We start from the raw sequence: 16891 nt of genomic DNA on the forward strand, positions 1-16891 counted from the left end.
TGTACAATTTCTATACCCAAATGTGGCCCTCAGGCTAAAAAGTTTGCCCACCCCTGGACTAGATCGTCCTTTCTGACCTCAGCTGCTGTGAGTTGGTGAAGGCTGGCTTTAGCCATGCCCAGCTGGGCTTCCTAACCAGTGAGGAGCTGAACAGGGGGTAGGGATGGCTTGCCTTTCGACCGCTTCCCTTTCTCCACAGCACACCACTAGAAGGTTTAGCCACAATCCAAGGCTGCTGCTTACCTGGGAATGTGGTTTTCCGTTTTAACCTGGGGGTGTGCAGCATTGGGGGCTGCACAGGGCCCTGCCTATTCTTCCTTGGAGTGCAAACAGCAGCCTCATGTGTGCAGGACACATGCTCAGCCCCATGCTGGGCAGTGGAAAGGACCATGAATGTAGGCTCTGCCTGGGAGCCCCCCTAGCCCCTTGCCCCAGGAACTGCATCTCCCCCGCTGCTATGGCTTTAGCCAAGCCAGACAAACCCCTCCCCACTCCATTTCCCCACTAGCCCCCACCCTGCCCAGCATAGAAGGGGCTGTGCATTAACCTCACTCCAGGGCTGCCACAGTGGCCATCCCAGCACCCGGCCTTTGGTGCCCAGGTTAGCAATGGCCCATCCGTTCAGAGCAGGAAGATGAAGTGCAAGGGAAAGAGGAGCCAGGTGGTGAACAGCTAGGACCAGCCTGGTAGGGGCAGGGACCAACACCCAGGTCCTAGGGCTTGTAGGTACAGAGGGGAAGGGGAGGAGGCAGCTCCCTGCCCCAGTGTCTCAGGCATTGCATGGCATGGGCTGTGCTCGGGGGGGGGGGGGGGGGGTCTGTGCAAGATAGAGCCAGCTGCCTCCTCCCGGAATGAATTTTTCCTTGGAGAACAGACAAAGTTTAACCCTCTTCTCTCCTAGCACCAGCGGCAGGTACCTTGTGCTGCCAGGCTCCGGCCCAGGCTCGGCTGCTGTGCAGCGACTACGCTGGCACCCTGCTCCCTGGGCAGATCCCAGCCTCCTGGCTGGAGCGCAGCGACCCTCGAGCACCGGGCTTCTGATGTCCAACCCCCAGCCCCAATCCCGCTTGTAGAGGGAGGGAAACGCTCAGATGAGTGTGAGCAGGGACAGGCACAGCCACAGTTAAGAGATATTAAATGCTTTATTTTCAATATTAAAAACCAGTATTTCATAACTAGACAATGCTAAATTCATCTTACCAAAAAGACACGGGGGGGATGTTCTACTGGGGCCACTAGAACCCCACAGGGCTGGGTTAGACTGCAGGGCACCCCATGGCCCATCGCAACTACATTTCTCCCTCCCTCCTGCCCCCACGGATCTAGTACCAAAATAGCCATACAAAGTATCAGTTTCGGCGGCAAAGATCGAGTGTAGAAAAATACTATTCACAAACAGAAGCGGGAGGGGTCCAGAGAGTTTGTGCAGTTCAGATTCTTCCTCTGCCCCAGCCCAGCCAGTTCCTTCAAAGACTCAAAGTATGAGCCGCTGACTAACCAAGCCCCCATCCCACCCCGACACGCTGCCGAGTAACAGTCTTTGCTCTCTTGGTACCAGGCTCAGATTCAGGGACATGCACCTCCCAAAGAGCCGCAGAGAGAACGGGGTGGGCCCAGAGCTGTTTTGGCACCATGGGCCATGTGACAAGGCAGCCACGTGCCATTCCCAGGCCGGCCGAGGGGAGATGGGCATTTGCTTGTGCTGGTAAGAGGTGGGGCTGATGACCCATAAAGGCATGGTGAGGGGGCTGCAGGCGGATGCCCCCATCCCAGCCCTTGTAACTCCTACAACAGCTCAGGTACCAGGGCTTTCAGGCCTCTGGGAGTCAGGGCCCAACAGGCCCTTTGGCACTTTGGAAAGAGGAAAGCAGCCTGGATCAGGCACTGACGGGGTATGGCGTTCGCTCTATCCCGGGCCTGCCCTGGTCTCCAGCTCCAGGCCTCCAGCCCTTGCAATGTGGGGGGAAGCCAATGCCTACTAGTGACGCTGGGAGCGAGTGCGCACCCTGAACACAAGAGAGAGCTCAGGGGATAAAGCTTGGGATGCAGGCAAGTGGAACCACCAAGAGCTGACCTGGCCGCGAGATTCCCCCCTCCCAGTGGGAAGAACAGAGCGGAGCAGGGGATGTTCCCCAGCCACGAATGGAAAGCTCAAAGCAGAGAGATGGCAGCCAGAGATTGTTGTGGAAGCCAGCCCAGATTTTAGCCCTGGGCCTGGCTTGATCAGTTCCGCTTCCTCCTTCCCAGCCCCGCGGGGAGAGGCTTTGCCATAACGCTCCGAAGGCCGGAGCATTCAGCCCTAGGAAAGCCCAAGCCAGCTGGCCCCTTCGGGCCCAGAAGTCACCTTCCAATCCAGTTTGGAGACAGGAATCCCCAGCGGCCACCGTACTTTGCTCTACACCCCAGCTCAGAGCGACTAAGGAAACTAATACTGCTGGAAACAGGACCGACCCCTCAACAGCTGCTCAGGCTGAGCTCTTCAGTGCTCTCTCTGGGCCTCCCCCTGCACCTCAATTTTAGGTTTGACCAAGTCAAAACAAACCATCTTCAACATTCACCGAGCCGCCCCCTGCCCCATCCAAAAGCCTCGTCCCACCCGTGCAGAGTTCAAGTGGCACTAAAGGAAAAACAGGATCCTAAGGAAATGGATTAAAATATCCCCGCTGAAACTGACCGGATTGCCAGGAACAAGCCTTCTGATCAACAGGCATTTGATCTGGGAATGAACGTCCCTGACCGGCAGCCACCTTTCAGCCCAGTGGACGGGGAAGTTTCAAAAGCGTAACTTGGGCCAGGGGCTGTCGGGTGGCCCATGTTAAAAGCAGGCTGTGCAGGAAGCCACTTCAGAGGATGCTTTGCCCTGAAGCGGCAGGAGTTGGCTGGACCCCTGTTTTATTGCAAAGCCTGGTTGAAACCAGAGGAAGGGACCCTCCCCTCCAGCAGAACTCAGGCCCCGTCTCACGCCGGGCTGAGGCGGTGAGCAGCCTGTAGATTCACAACTCCATGGAAATGGCCTTAGCACAGACAGGCAAACGTCTGGGGCCGTTTTCGTCCAGAGGCATTGGAAACCAAAGTGCGTAATTGCCGGGACCGTTTTCCAGAGGTGCCGTGCACTTGTAACCACCGGTGAGCTCAGGAGACAACTGCTCAGCACCGCAATGGGGGGGGGGGGAAAAGGAGAAAGAGTCTACAGCCCCTTGTTTTGGCATCTGCCTCTTAGGCACGCCTGTTTGAAGGCACTGGCCTTGGGTCCCCCACACCTGGATCAGCATGGCAGGGTCCCATCTTGGGCGAGCCACACCTGGTGCTGACTGGCTCCGCCCCGGTCTCCTTCATTTAAAGGTGTTCACTGGGGGGGAACCCAGCTGGAGCCAGCTGTGAAGATGGAAGATGAAGAGCCCTAGAGGCAACCAGGCCCCTAAAATAAAGGCTGCTAACCCAGAGCAGGAACTTGGCTCTCCTGCCCCCCAGGAGGAAGGAAAGGTGCTAGGAAGGGAGCTGGACCCTAGCGTGGCTGATTCACCTCCAGTGCCAGCGAGATGCTGTGGAGTTTATTGGGGGGCCGGGGGGGGAAACGCCGTCACCACCACTGAGAAATCAATATCAATCCGGTATTGAGCAAGAGGGCCCCCTAGTGGCAGACGGGTGTTAAGGCGAGTCCAGCCAGCACTCACGGACTTGCTGTCTGCGGCAGGCCAGCCGGTTCCGTGGAAAGTCGAAGTATTGAAAGAGCTGCTCGAGAGAGGAGTAAACATGTAAACGCTCCCCCAGGCCAAGCCATGTCCCTATTCCCCCCTCCTGCCCCAGAGCAGAGTCCTTCTGGGAGCTCAGCAGAGGAGAAGGGGAAAAAAAACAACCCCAGACCAGACTGCGTCCAACCCTCCCCCAGGCGTCCGTGTGATGTTGCGCTCCAGCAATGGGGTCCCTGGAGATGGATGCATTACCTCCCGGTCTAGGCCAGGCAGATGCAGCAATCTCACCCCGCAGCCCCAAGTCCGGTATTTGCTTTGGGGGGAGAGGGGGAGGCAAAGCTGTAGTGTTGCAGTGCGCTGGGCCCGCTGGCTGAAGGCGGCTCGGCTTGGCGGAGAGAGAACCTTCGAACCGGGGCAGAGAGGTGGGGGGCGGCGTCACGCTGCAGCTTCCCGGCCAGATATTAGAGAGAAGAGGCGAGTCTAAGTTACGCGGAGGGTCTCTGGGGAGAAAAGTGAAGCCGACAGCTTGGCTCAGTCAAGTCTTGTGTCCGTGGAATCCAGGCGCGGAGACGAGCCGGCACGGTCCCTGCAGAGAGCACATGCAAATCAGTACAGCATCCCAGGTGTGATACACCAGGACAGCCCTGTCAATTACACTACTAGCCCGGGTGCAGTTGTGGGGGGGTGAGCAGGGGATGGGAGATGCCCCTCACCCCCTCCCCCAGGTTATAGGCAGCTTTCAAGCAGTCTCACCCACCCTCCGTTTATGATTGGGGGCGGTGGGGGGGGTCTGAGAGTTTGTTGTACTATGGGGTGGCAGCATGGAAAGGTAGAGAGCCGCTGTACCACCTAGTCTTGAGCCAAGTTTAAAATCAGGCAACATCAAGAGGCTTTTCAAACAGCAAAACAATTGCATGAAAATCAGCCTCCTCTCAATGGTTTTTGTTTAGCTGTGGTCTGCCAGCTCTTGGTCTTTGTTCTTCATTTAGAAGGGGGGGGGGGAAAGGTTTTTTGTTGTTTGTTTGTTTTTTTTAAACTGGCAAAAAGTAGGGGAAGTTATCAAAAAAGGGCCACTTCGAACCTTGAGAAGGGAAAGGCGGCTTTAAAAAAAAACAACCAAAGTTTCACCAGCTCTACTCATGAAGTGGCTGATGCAGGACACTGCCCTCTGCTGGATCCAATCAGAACTGGATCATAAGCCCTTTACTGCTGGCAGCTAATGAAGATTCTTTCGCCCCATGGCAGCAGCTCTGCTCTCAGTTCGGTCAGGTAGCAAGCAGCAGAGTGTTGCATAACCCACCCAGCCTAACACTTTGCCCCCCTTTAGTAGTGGCTTGGCCATGGAGGTGAGGAGCCTCCTCCAGGCATGGCTGACGGAGCTGGGTTGTTTTTAAACTCAGGCTTTAAGATTCAAGGTTCAATCCCCACTGCCGACGACCCACCCATGGGCACAGCCTTAAAGTTCTCCCAGGAACAGAACAAAGGACCGTGCTGTCCCCAGGCCTGGGGGACAAGGCTCTCCTGCCTCGCCGAGCTCCACAGAACCAGCCCGGAGGCTCCCCCAGAGCGCACCATCTCCCTCCCTGCAGGAGCACGTGCTGCCTGTTACTAAACCTAGTAGATCCCCCGGGAGCCAGCCATTAAATTAACACACTGCTTTTAACAACGCACTGCCCAGCTGCCTTTATTAAACAAGGAAATGATGCAAGACACAATTGCAGCAGCTCCCCAAACTACATTAAGGCCCTAAATGGAGCATTGCAAACTGCCACATGAGGCCAGCAGAGGCCCCTTGGGAGTAGGGATACCTGGAACAGGGTGCAACATCTCAACGCACTTGGGGACCTGCATTGCTCCCATTTCACAGCCGGGGAAATGGGACTGAAGCTTGGCCAGGAACAGGACCCAGGAATCCTGATTCCAAGCCCCATGCTCAATCCACTAGCCTGCAGCAGCCCCGAAGGGGGCCAGCGAGCAAGGAGGGGCGAGAGATTGACTCGCGGGTGTAGAGAGACGCGCTGATCCCCATGGGACGGGAGTTCTGCCTCTCGACCCGCTCTGTCTCTCCACCGTTTATCCAGGCCAGGCCTGCTGACCTGGGCCCCTACAGATCCCATGCTGCAGCCCAGACACTTGGTGGGGAGTTGGGGAAGGCTGGGGGGCCCCCGCCTCATGGCACAGACCCCTGCATCAGTGCATGTAGAGCGGTATTCTGAACAGAGCAGGATTTCAGCTTGGAGCGGTGACTGGGTGATCTGGAGAACAGGCCTCACCAGAGTGGAGCAGAGCCGCCGACCATCTGGCCCAGCGCCCTGTCTGACAGCATCAGGCAGACGAGGGGTAACCTGCCCCCAACCCTCAGTAGAGGAGGGGAGGCTATCACTTCCCACAGGCTGTGCCAGAAGTTACCCCCTTACCCGGCTAACAATGGTGGGGGGAACAAATCCATGGCCTTTACACGGACGTTAGCCGACCCCTCACCTCTACCGCACTGAAGGCAGTAAGCATGACCCCCATTTTAGAGGGGGGAAACTGAGGCAGAGCAGTTTAACAATTGGCTCCAGGATACAGAAGGAATCTGAGCATGGACTGGGAAGCAGGAGTTGCAGCCCAGCCCTGTGCTCAGGCCACACCTCTAAGTATTGTGGTGTGCATGAGGGGGATGCTGCCCTCTGCTGGATGGAATCAGGAGTGCTCAACTCGTGGTCATAGTCCCTATACTGACAGATTCTCCCTTAGCAGAGGTGGCTGGAGCCTCAGAGTTCTAGCCTTGCCACTGCCTTTCTGCTCCCTCCAGCAGTTTGGGACCTGGGGGTTTTAAGGGCAGCCCCCAGCCCATCCAGAGCCCAGTGCAGCCTGGCTCTGTTGTTCAGCCACTGGGGTCTGGCGCAGCCTCGCTCTGCATGGGGGCAGGGGAGAAGTCTCCCAGCTGCCACTGCCTGGTGCAGGTTGGTGGGCAGCTCTCCCGATGGCAGGCCAGGCCAGGCACACAATGGAGCCATTCACCACGCTCACAGGGCACCAGGCTGGGGACACCGACTCCGCTCCCGTGTCCATCGCCTGTGTAGGAGCCTCCCTAGCTGCAGTGCAGACCCTGGGGCCCTGCTTCCTACAGGGGGTTCCAGCGCTGGGCAGCGCCATGTGCCCAGCTAACAGGGCCCCGCACCCCAAGGAGATCCAGTATGGCTGCCTCCCAGGGGCATCCGCACAGCCTCACCCGCAGCCCAGCAAAGCCTGGCCCAGGTTCCCCGGCGACGGGTGCTGGAGGAGGACAGACAGCCAGACAGCGAGCAGAACAACCAGGCGCTGGGCTCCAGCAGCAGAGAGGCTCCCTGAGCGAGCTCTCGACCAGGGCCTAGGGATTCAGGGCGCGGGAGAGCACGGCACCAGGGACCGCTGCAGCAAGCCCTGCCACCCTCGCAGAGCAAGAACCCCCTGCCTCCCCGCGCACCTCATTTAATCAGAATCCCTGGAGAGTGGGCCTCCTCCTCGCTCACGTTCCTCAGGTTCCTCTCCGCTTCCTCCGAGGAGCTGGAAGACAGACACGCTAACACAGACCGTTCGGTCCCAGGCACGGCCGGGAGCTGGCCCAGAGACGCCCCCCAGCCGCTGGGCCAGCACGGCTGAGCGAAGAGCTCCTGGGCTCCGGACACCCCCCCAGCCTCCCGGACGTTAAGGGCAAGCCAAGACGATCCATTGCTCCCGCTTGGCAGGGGATGCTGGTCGAATCACCCACCTGCATGTGCCCCACCAGAGCAGGACAACGCAGGCCCTCATCCGAGGCCAAACGTGGGACACGCCAAGCGGCTTCCCCGCAAATGGGGACAGCTTGGTCTGGGGACGGAGTCCAGCTCCTTGGGAAGGTCCCCACCCCCAGTCGCTCCCGTTGATGCCCGCTGGAGAGGCCGACTGGGCAGGATCGCTGAGCTGCCCGCGGAGATGAGCTCTCCGGATCTTGGCTGCGCACTGAAGCCTCCCATCTGAAGGAGCAAGGCTCCCGCAGCACTGCGTGCAGACAGCAAACTAGCTCATGAGCGGGCCCAAGGCCAGCCGTGCTGTTGGCCAGGGCTGATTCCAGGCTGTGGTATGCACAGAGCGACCCCTAGCTGGGGCAGGAGGCCGTCCAGCATTGCACAAGCCCAGCCCCATGGGGGGGAAGGAGGGAGATGTGCATACATGCGCTGGGACCCCCTTGACCAGCCTTATTTCACAGGCTCTCCATGCGCCTGGCCAAGGGGCTCCCAGCAGAGAGGCTGCATTGTCCGTACAGCCCGGGTTTGACCGGGATGCAGGACCCTTATAGCTAGGGACGGGGGTGGGCCCTGGGGAAGAGACCAGGGTGAAAATCCTCTGCCACCCTCAAGGCGCAGCATGGCTAGTGGTTTCACCACCTCTCCCATCCAACGCTGCAGGGAGCTCTGGCCTCAGGGTGGGCAGCCCTGTGCATGCACAGCGCCCCCCGGAGGAGCGCCAGCGTCATCTCCCCGGATTCCGGTCGCAAGCGGTTTGCAATCATCAAGTGCGCGCTTCAATCCCTCGGCACGGCCGGGCGGGGCTGTGTGCGGGGAAGGTGAACAAAGCCACTGGAGCCTGGGAGACGGGGAACTCCTCTGTCTTGTAAACATCCCCCAGCCTAGATGCTGACTATGTCCAGGGAGCAACAACGGCACAGCTGACGCTGCCAGGCCCCAGAGTGGAGCCCTCCAGCCAAGAACACTCAGGCTCGTGGCACCAGTGACTTCCCAGAGCCCAAACTTACGCCAGGAAATCTCTCACTTCCTCCACGGTGATGTCCCCGGTGGTGTCCAGGGGGCTCTCTGGGCTGTTTGGCGAGTCAGTGGGCGCCGGGGGTTCCTCAGGCGTCCCTGGAGGAGAATACATGCAGCACTGGGGTTGGTTCCAGGACACACCTCATGGTGCCAGCCCAGCTAGAGGGCAGGCCGGGCATCTGCACCCCAGGCCAGCAGAGCAAGGAGCTGACAGCTCCCCTGGACAACACCCCCTGCCTTCAGAGACAGCACATCTGGAGCTGTGCCAATGACGCCCTGGCCTCTTCCTTTGCCAGGAGCGTCCCAGGAGCGCTGCCAGCACCCATGGGACGAGCCTTCCTGCGGGACCCAAACTGTCCCAGCAGCTGATCGGACCCGGGGCAGGGAGGTCCCCATTCCACAAGAGGAGGTGCACTTTGGGCCAAGCGAGACAGCTCACTCTGCCAGGTTGTACTCCGGCTTCCTGGCTCTAAGCAGGGCACCCAGGTGCCAGCCTGTCAGAAGGGCCCTGCTTTGGCAGAGGGTCTTTGGGCTGGAGATGCTGCATGCACCGGAGAGGGGAAGATATCCACCACCCAGCAGCACTTCATCCCAACGCAGGCCAGGGAGAGACCCCGTCCCCTTAGGCAGCTAGAGTCCACTGTCTTCCCAGGGGCTTTAGGAAGGAGAAGGGCAGCCTTGTAGCAAAAAGCACAAGGACCCTCCTCTGCCATGATCCCCATAGATCTTAGCCGAGTCCCAACCCCCCCCCATGCCTCGGTTTCCCTATCTGTATCACCGGGCAGCGGCGGCTCGGCCGGCTGGGAAGCCCAGCTCCGCCAGCGCCCGCAGCACACCAAGCCCCTCGGTGGAAGGCCAGAGCAGTCTCCTTACGGGTGCCGTCGCTGGGGGAGCCGTTCGCCTCTGAGTCCTGCAGCACGGGAGTCCCGTTGGCCTGCGTCAGTTTCGGTGTCCCGGTGAAATCGCGGCTGACGAGCAAGAGGAGAGAGAGTTATTTCCGTCACCGCCAGTTCCCAGCCTGCATGGGGGAGGGCAGCGAAGTGGGGATAGGGGGCACTTTGCTGCAGGGGACCGAACTGCAGACGGGCCCACAGTCACCCCCAGATTCTTCGTCACCACACTGGACAGAGGGCAGGGCCTTTGGGCTCTAGGGGCAGTTAGCCTGCCCCATCAGGGCAGTGGTGGCACAGGCCAGCTGCTCAGGGACTCAGAGGGGCCATGACACAGGCAGCAGCCAGTTTGCTTCGGACCAACCGTGCTGGGAGCCTGCTCACGCCCTACAACCCCAGCATTCCCCACCAGCGACACCCTACTTAAAGCAGCAGCAGCTTGCAGTTCCTGCAGCCCGGGAGGCCAGCCTACCCGAGACAGGTGGTGCCGTGGTGCCGGACGAGCTCCAGCGAGCAGAGCGGCTCTGTGATGTTCCGGGCGCTCAGGGAGAATCGCTCGAACTCGGAAGGCGAGATCAGGTAGAAGCCTGGGGAGAGGGAGCCCAGAGAGACTCAACAGCGGGCACCCACTCGGACAGATTAACCAAGGCGGCTTACACTCTCCTGGCGTCTCAATGCACCAGCAGGATCGCAGTGCACCAGCTCCCCCAAGAACTGCTCCCCAAAGCTGCCCCAGCTCAGCAGGGAGGAGATCAGGGCCCCGTTGCACAGACAAAGTTCCTGCCGGCCAAGAGATGAGAGGGCGGCTCCCAGGTCCCAGCCCAGCGCTCTACCCACCGTGCAGCACCGTCTCCCACACCGTGGTAGCCTGGGGCCAAGCGAATGGAGCCGAAGGAGCCCAAGCCAGGAATCCACGTCCCAGCCACCGCCAGACCCACCAATGCGGTGTGCTCACCTTGCCCGTGCTTGGTGAAGACACATGAGGCGATGCCGCTGATGTCCTCCTTGCGGATGCAGTCATAGTGCACCTGCGGCCGCAGGCTGGGCACCGTGAAGATGTGGATGTCCCCCAGGTTGGTGAGGCACGCCAGGCCGTTCTCCGTGTAATCCTCGCACGCCAGGCTGGTGAAGCTCACCAGCGCCACCTTCCGCACCCGGCAGCCCTCGTGGGCCGTCAGCTTGAACTTGGTCTTGGCGCTGACTTTTGGCAGCGTGAACACCTAGGTCAAGGCAGAGAGCAAGCCGGCTGGAGAGCGGAGACCTGGTTCCTGTCTCCCCACCCCACTGCTATGGGGCAAGGGACCCATGTTTTGCGTGGCCACAAGCTTCATAGGGGCTCTAAGCACAGGCCAGCTGAGTCTTACCGGCAAGGGTCAAGGCCTGTCAGGTGTACCAGGGCGCTAGCCATCAGCAGCGGCAATGGCTGTGTGAGTATGCCATGTCCACGCCCTTCACTAGCCCACGGCCACCTTCACTAGCCATGGTGTTGTCTGTGGACAACCCACTTCTTTTAGTGCTGAAATGCCCTGCACCCAACGCTGGGCATTTCATCTTTAAAAAAAAGTCACAGCAGAGCCCCTGGCTCCCGCCACAACGTGGTTCCACCCAAGCCAGGGTTTGCCATGTCCACCCTCCCTTCTTCTCTGCCCCCTGCAAGACACCCCTTTCCCTCGGGAATGGGAACGTCCCCACGGGAGAAGCCGGCAGGAGGCAGCGTCTCCCGCTACCAATGCCACCTGGGTCAGGGTAACGGCGGCAAAAGGCCGCAGCTCGGCAGGGTTCCCATGCGGGACAGCGCGAGACGCAGCGATCGGCCCCTCCCTTCTCCTACCTTGAACTGCTCCTCCGAGGCGATGAGCACAGAATGGGTGCCCTGCATGTCGGGGGCTTTGGCCAGGTCCCGGGACACCTCGTAGGGCTCCGGGAGAGGGTTCCCCCGCCCGTCCAGGACCGCGATCGACACCACCGGCGCCCTATGCATCAGCTGGATCTCCTTGCCCAGCACCGCTTCCACCGAGCGCTCCGAGAACTTCTCCTGGGACGGGACCTCCAGAGCGTAGGCGAACACGGAGCCCGAGTTGGTCCCAGCCCACATGGTGGGCCCGTGGTGTGCGGCTGAGGAGCAGCGGGAAAGCAGCAGCATTAGCAGGGCTGCGCAGAGGTGCTGGGGGGCCCGGGTCCCCCAAAAGACAGACCACTCAGGGGTGGCCCCAGGGCGAGGAAGTATTGGAGACACCTCACCCCTCAGCAGCGTTTTCTATCCCACGGGGCCGGGCCTGGCTCCCCATTCCGGACATTGCAACCGGGCACACGAGGTCACAGTGACACTCAGCTTTGTGCGAGGCCATCCTGTTTGGGGGCCCTCGCAAACGGGGGACTCTGGGGAAAACTGCCTCCCCCCAGGCAGCCCTGAGTATTAGCACAATATCAACCCACACCAGAACCCCAGAAGCAACCTGGGTCAAGCCGCGCTTTCTGAGCTCAGGGTTTTTAGCACTGGCCAGTCTACTGAGCAAAGGAAGAACTGCACAAGGCAGTGCTAGCCTGGGGAACTCTCTGCCACATGGTTTTACTGAAGTAAGCAGGGTTTAAAGATTAGACCTTTCTATGGAGTAGGAACTCTCTCTCTGCAATGCTACTAGACAGCATAGCTAGAAACGATATTAATCCTCATGTCCCAGGGTGTAAGGTGAGCACCAGACAAGGTTAGGAAGAAGCTGCCCATGCTTCTCAGTACAGTGCTGTACCAGCTGGGGATCAGGGGTGTTGAACATCTGCCTCTTGGGCATCTTGTATTCAGGGCTGGTGCAGACATGGGGGTCCAGCCAGGGGAGCCGTAGGTCTAGCTCAGCGCGGCAGAGCTTGTGCCAACAGGCCTCACGGGACCTCCTTCCTGGCTGCACAGTTGTATTCCTACTCAGAGCTGCGGCCAGGCCTTACCATCTCGGAGGAAGGTATCAGCGAAGTACAGGCAGCGCACCACCCCCGAGAGCGAGTCGTCGGCTGACCGGGGCTCGATCCGCCTCTGCACGGGAGTCATCTCCACGTCGGTGGGGCCGGCCTGCTCGGCCAGCTGGGCATTGGCTTCCTGCACCTGGGGGAGGAGACACCAGTCCCGTGAACAGCCTGGATTCCAGGGGTCAGCTTCCTCCCTTCATCAGCTAGGGAGCAGCCCCACAGGACAGCCCCTCCTGGGGTCCCCGAGAGAGAGGGGACCCTCCAGGTTCTGGGAGTTAGTGCTAAGCTATGAGGTAGGGCAGGATGGTCAGGGCACCAGCCAGACACGTGGAAGGTTCAATTCTCTCCTCTGCCACAGACTTCCTGTGGAAACTTGGGCAGGTCACTTAGCCACTCTGGACCTCAGTTTCCCTTTGCCCAGAAGACATGTGTCAAAGAAAAGCAGGAGCAGGGACTCTGCTTGGTTTATACATTAGAAACATTCTAATGCACTCGGGACAAAGGACGTCCGTGTCAAGAAGCCAACCCGCCGCCCCAGCAGTTCAAGCACAAGAGGTCACTGCCCCCCTCCCAGGGACACCCCCACCCCAGGGGGCAGGCGCAGGATGGGACAGTCCCCCACCGTGCCCTGCCCTGCCCTGCCGTTACCTTGCTGGAGGAGCTGTTGGCAACGACTCTCTTCTTGCCGGAGACTCGGCTTTTGCGGATCCTGCGGAAGGACTGGCGCAGGGACTTCTTCAGAGACTTCACTCGGGAGAGGGGCCCCTCCATGGCCAGGGAGTCGTTGGGGTGGAGCGTGCACCTGCGGCGGCACAGACAGCTGCTCAGCGCCAGCCAGGGCCTCGCCGTGGTCTGGGGTGCAGGAATGGGGACCCCCGAGGATTGGCCATGTTCACAGAGGGGAGACTCGTTCCCGGCCTTCTCCCCAACCATGCCAATGCCTAGCTCTGCCCTGGCGGGTCGGCAGGGCCTGCCACGTAGACCCCCCCCCCCGCGAATGTCACTTGGAACAGGCGGTTATCAGGTAACCCACAAACACAGGGAACTAGGACTAGAACCCTCCCGCCTCAGCTCCTCCAAGGCCTCCTCGGTAAGGCCCCTTTGTGGGCTGTGCCCACCAGAGGGCACCTCTCAGCCACCCCATGACAGTAGGATCGGGTGTCCCCAAGGTAGCCCCTTTCATCCCAGAGCACTCAAGTGACGTGGCTGTAGGGGGCTCGGCCCCGAGCAGCCTGGCTAGCGGATGCACCCTGGGTCTGGCTAGGACACTGCGTCTAGAACATGCTCCACAAGTGTTCGAGCAGACAAGCCAGTCAGGACCCCCAGGCGCTCCCTGGTCAGCACCTGCTGCCCCCTAATCAAGGAACTGCTCCATCGAGGGACCCTCTTCCCAGCCACGCTCCCACAACAGATCACTGCCCCATGCGGCGCTCTTCCCCCTGGCTGCAGCAGGAGAAGGAACGGCCCTCCCAGCGCCGTCTGGAGAAGTTCCTGACACAAGGACGGAGCAGCTGCCACCGGGCGGGGGAGATGGACAGCTCTGCCCTGGGGAGCGACAACGGGGGGGCATGGGCCCTTCTGCAGAGTCACGCAGCCCCCCCAAGCAAGCCCAGGTGGCCACACGCGCTCTGTGGGAGGCCGGAGAGCGGCAGCAGAGGGGGGTGAAAGCCCCAGGGCGCCTGCTGGCTCCCCTGTTGGCAAGCAGGGACACTGCTCGCCTACCCAACCCCCCTTCATGCTGAAGGAGCCCAGAAGAGCTCTGAAGGCAGGAGATCAGTACGTGCCGAGCGCGGGACAACTGCTGGGGACCACCGGTGGCACACGGACAAGCCAGCAGGAGGCTGCAGCATTGCACGGGATCGTCCGCTGGCAAGCTACAGCACCCGCTTCGCTGAGCCGAGTCCCCTAGGACTTAGGTGTGCGTGGGAAAGGGACCAGCCTCATGAGGTTTAAACCTCCCTCCACCCCACTCATGGGTCAACGTGCCCCCCGCCAGCTCATTAGCTCAGCTTCTCCCAGTACTGCACCGGGCTGTGCCACTACCCCCAGTCAGGGGCTAAAGGGTTCCCAGGGAGAATCCTTGGCACTGCTCCTTCCAGCGGGGAGTAGAGGGCTGCTGTGGGACAGGACGGTGCCCCTCCCCGAGCACAGGGGAGAAAGGAGCTGAACCACCTTAGAGCCCGGCCCTGCCCATCTGCCATGGGAAGGATCAACAGCAACAGGATTTGTGGTGTTTGTTCGCCGCTCAGCTCCATATCCCAGTGCCAGCGCCAAGCTGGACGTGACGTGCTCCGTAGCTGGAGCCGGTCCCCTGGGGAGGAGGGAGTGCAGCTCCCAGGTCCCCCTACCTGGCCAGCACCGGGTCGCGTCGGTAATAGTCGAAGAGCCCGAAGCCATGGCTGGTGCCGAAGGCCACCAGGTTCCACTCAGAGTGCAGTGTCACGGCGGTGACGGCAGCCGGCGGCATGCACTGCACCAGCACGCTGGGCTGGAAGCCTGGGCTGAAGGTCAGGGAGCCGTTCTTGGGGGTAAGCCGGTCATGCCCCTTCCAGGTGAAGCCCTCCCGGTCCTGCAGCAGGTCCACCGTGGCCACGTTGATCATGTGATTCGACTTCTCATCGCTCAGCTCCATGACGAGCACCTGGCGAGAGGCAGACGTGACATTGAGGGACAGTTCCGCCGAGGCATCTCCCCGCTACCAGCGGAGGCGGGCCGTGCATGCAGCTCAGGGGAGAGCTCCTGGCCTCCAGCTGGGAGCCTGGTGCCCATGACAGCAAGGCACCAGCAGCACCGGGTCTGGTAGACAAGTGCAGGGCCGAGGCTCTTCCGAAGCACCCTCAGCTGCAGCACCCCCCTTATCCCAGGGCCAACGCCTGCCCCGGCGCCAATGCTCAGTGCCCCTGCCCTCCCTACGCAGTCCTGGCAAAGCCAGCTGGGGGTAGAGGATCAAGCAATGGAGTCTTAAGTGACAGCTGGGCTGGGGAAACCTCTCCTCTAGGAAGCGACTGGTATATTCCTGCCAGCAGGACTGGCTGGCCAGTGGGGCACAGCACGACAGCCCGGGGCAGCTGGTCCCTAACAAAGGGGTTTATCCCTGCTCGGATGGACCCCTGCAGCTAGATGGCTCCCCAGAAGCAGGAGACAGAGCAGACACTCCACAGCTGATGGGAAACATACGAAGCTTCCCCTGCCAAGTCAAACCCACCCCCAGCAAGTCTGCCAAGCCCTGGGGCAGATCCCACCAGCCAGGGGGTCTACAGGCCAGGTCACTGGGACAGCTGAGAAACATGCCCTGGGATCAGCTCTCTAGTCCTGGGAGAATCGCTTTTAAGAGGCAGAGCACCTACAGCCAAGCGGGAGCATGGCCTGAGAATCCCACGCTCCCCACCCAATACTTGGGCTCTGCCCCTGGTCCCTGCACTCCCTTCCCCCTCCCCAAACTTCGCCCCCAAGCAAAACCCAACAACAGTACAAGGCTGACTGGCTGTTCCCCGAGAGCGTCGCCCGCACAGCCGTCCTACCTGTCCAGCAGTCCCAGCCACCACCATCCGGGCCGTGTATTTACACAGCGCAATCTTCTGGATGCCCAGCCGCGGGTCGTCGCTGTACGGATCAAAGCAGCCAACCTGGATGATGGAGACAGGGAAGAGGGGGTCAGGGGCGCGAGAGGGCAGGACACTGCTTTTGTCCGGGGCTCCGGCAAGCCATTGCGCACACCGACTCCTCCCAGTGCGGGCACCCCCCTCTACTCCCTCCCTTCAATGGTCTCAGATCCTACCTTAACCCCCTGCCAGGACCGGCCCTCGCCAGGGGCCCCAATCTGTGTCACTGGGTTGGATTATTAGACAGCTCCCTTCTATTTTCATTAGAGATGGTCCTGGACAGACACCCCAGGACTGATGCTCTAGCTGACAGGTGCAGATCTGATGCAGGCACGGCTGGCAGGCCAATGATTCTAGTCCTTCACGAGGATGGTCAAGAGCCAGCAGAGTTCCTCCAGCAACTAAACTTAAACCCACCGCACTCACATGAGAGCCCTGGCCCATCAACCCAGCCGAGGTTGCCCAGGAGCTAGTGAGATGCCCAGCACTGCCCCAGACAGAGGCAAGGAGCTGCGTGCACCGTATCAGAGGTGGGATGGGAAAGACTCATTCTTTGACACATTTATCATAAGCATCTTCACGCTCGGGTCTGGGCAGCAGGCAAGCCCGGCTCTCACCATCAGCCTTGCCTCCTGACCACCACTGGAGACATGGCCGGCGTCAGGCCAGGCTGCAACTGCGTTACAGGACAATGGGAGATTCGTTACTAGCTGGCACCAAATGACCCCTTTCCAGCCCTGCCTACGGGGTCTGGGGGATCCATGCCTATGCGACTTGTGCATGCTCTTCTCCAGGATGCTGATAGCGGGGGCTGCCCCAGACTGCTCTGGCCCCGCCCCCAGAATCAGCACACACAGAGGGGCATTGAGGGGACCCCAGGTGGTGCAGTCCTGCCACACCGCACAGATGCCAAGACAGATGCAGACAGCAGAGCTGCAGTGGTTGGAGATTCCCTCGGGAATTCCCCTTGGAAGCATGTC

General features: G+C 60.5%; 1 protein-coding gene across 2 annotated transcripts in view; it reads right to left on the reverse strand.

The window, feature by feature from the left end:
- Positions 1 to 1123: 1123 nt before the first annotated feature.
- LLGL1 (LLGL scribble cell polarity complex component 1) overlaps positions 1124 to 16891 on the reverse strand; it is a 73766-nt gene continuing 57998 nt past the window's right edge. The window contains exons 13-23 of one of the 2 annotated variants that reach the window (XM_038418826.2): positions 15831 to 15935; positions 14658 to 14950; positions 12958 to 13111; positions 12292 to 12445; positions 11183 to 11466; positions 10307 to 10571; positions 9824 to 9938; positions 9335 to 9429; positions 8452 to 8557; positions 7144 to 7223; positions 1124 to 4278 (exon numbers count right to left, since the gene is read on the reverse strand). In XM_038418826.2, the coding sequence (XP_038274754.1) occupies positions 7145 to 7223; positions 8452 to 8557; positions 9335 to 9429; positions 9824 to 9938; positions 10307 to 10571; positions 11183 to 11466; positions 12292 to 12445; positions 12958 to 13111; positions 14658 to 14950; positions 15831 to 15935 (1650 nt within the window). In that variant the 3' untranslated portion in view covers positions 1124 to 4278; position 7144. Of the gene's footprint in view, positions 4279 to 7143; positions 8558 to 9334; positions 9430 to 9823; positions 9939 to 10306; positions 10572 to 11182; positions 11467 to 12291; positions 12446 to 12957; positions 13112 to 14657; positions 14951 to 15830; positions 15936 to 16891 lie in introns of both variants that reach the window. The other variant, XR_006274665.1, reaches the window with a different exon arrangement.

The sequence above is a fragment of the Dermochelys coriacea genome, chromosome 10 (genome assembly GCF_009764565.3).
Source record: "Dermochelys coriacea isolate rDerCor1 chromosome 10, rDerCor1.pri.v4, whole genome shotgun sequence".
Lineage (NCBI taxonomy): Eukaryota > Metazoa > Chordata > Testudines > Dermochelyidae > Dermochelys > Dermochelys coriacea.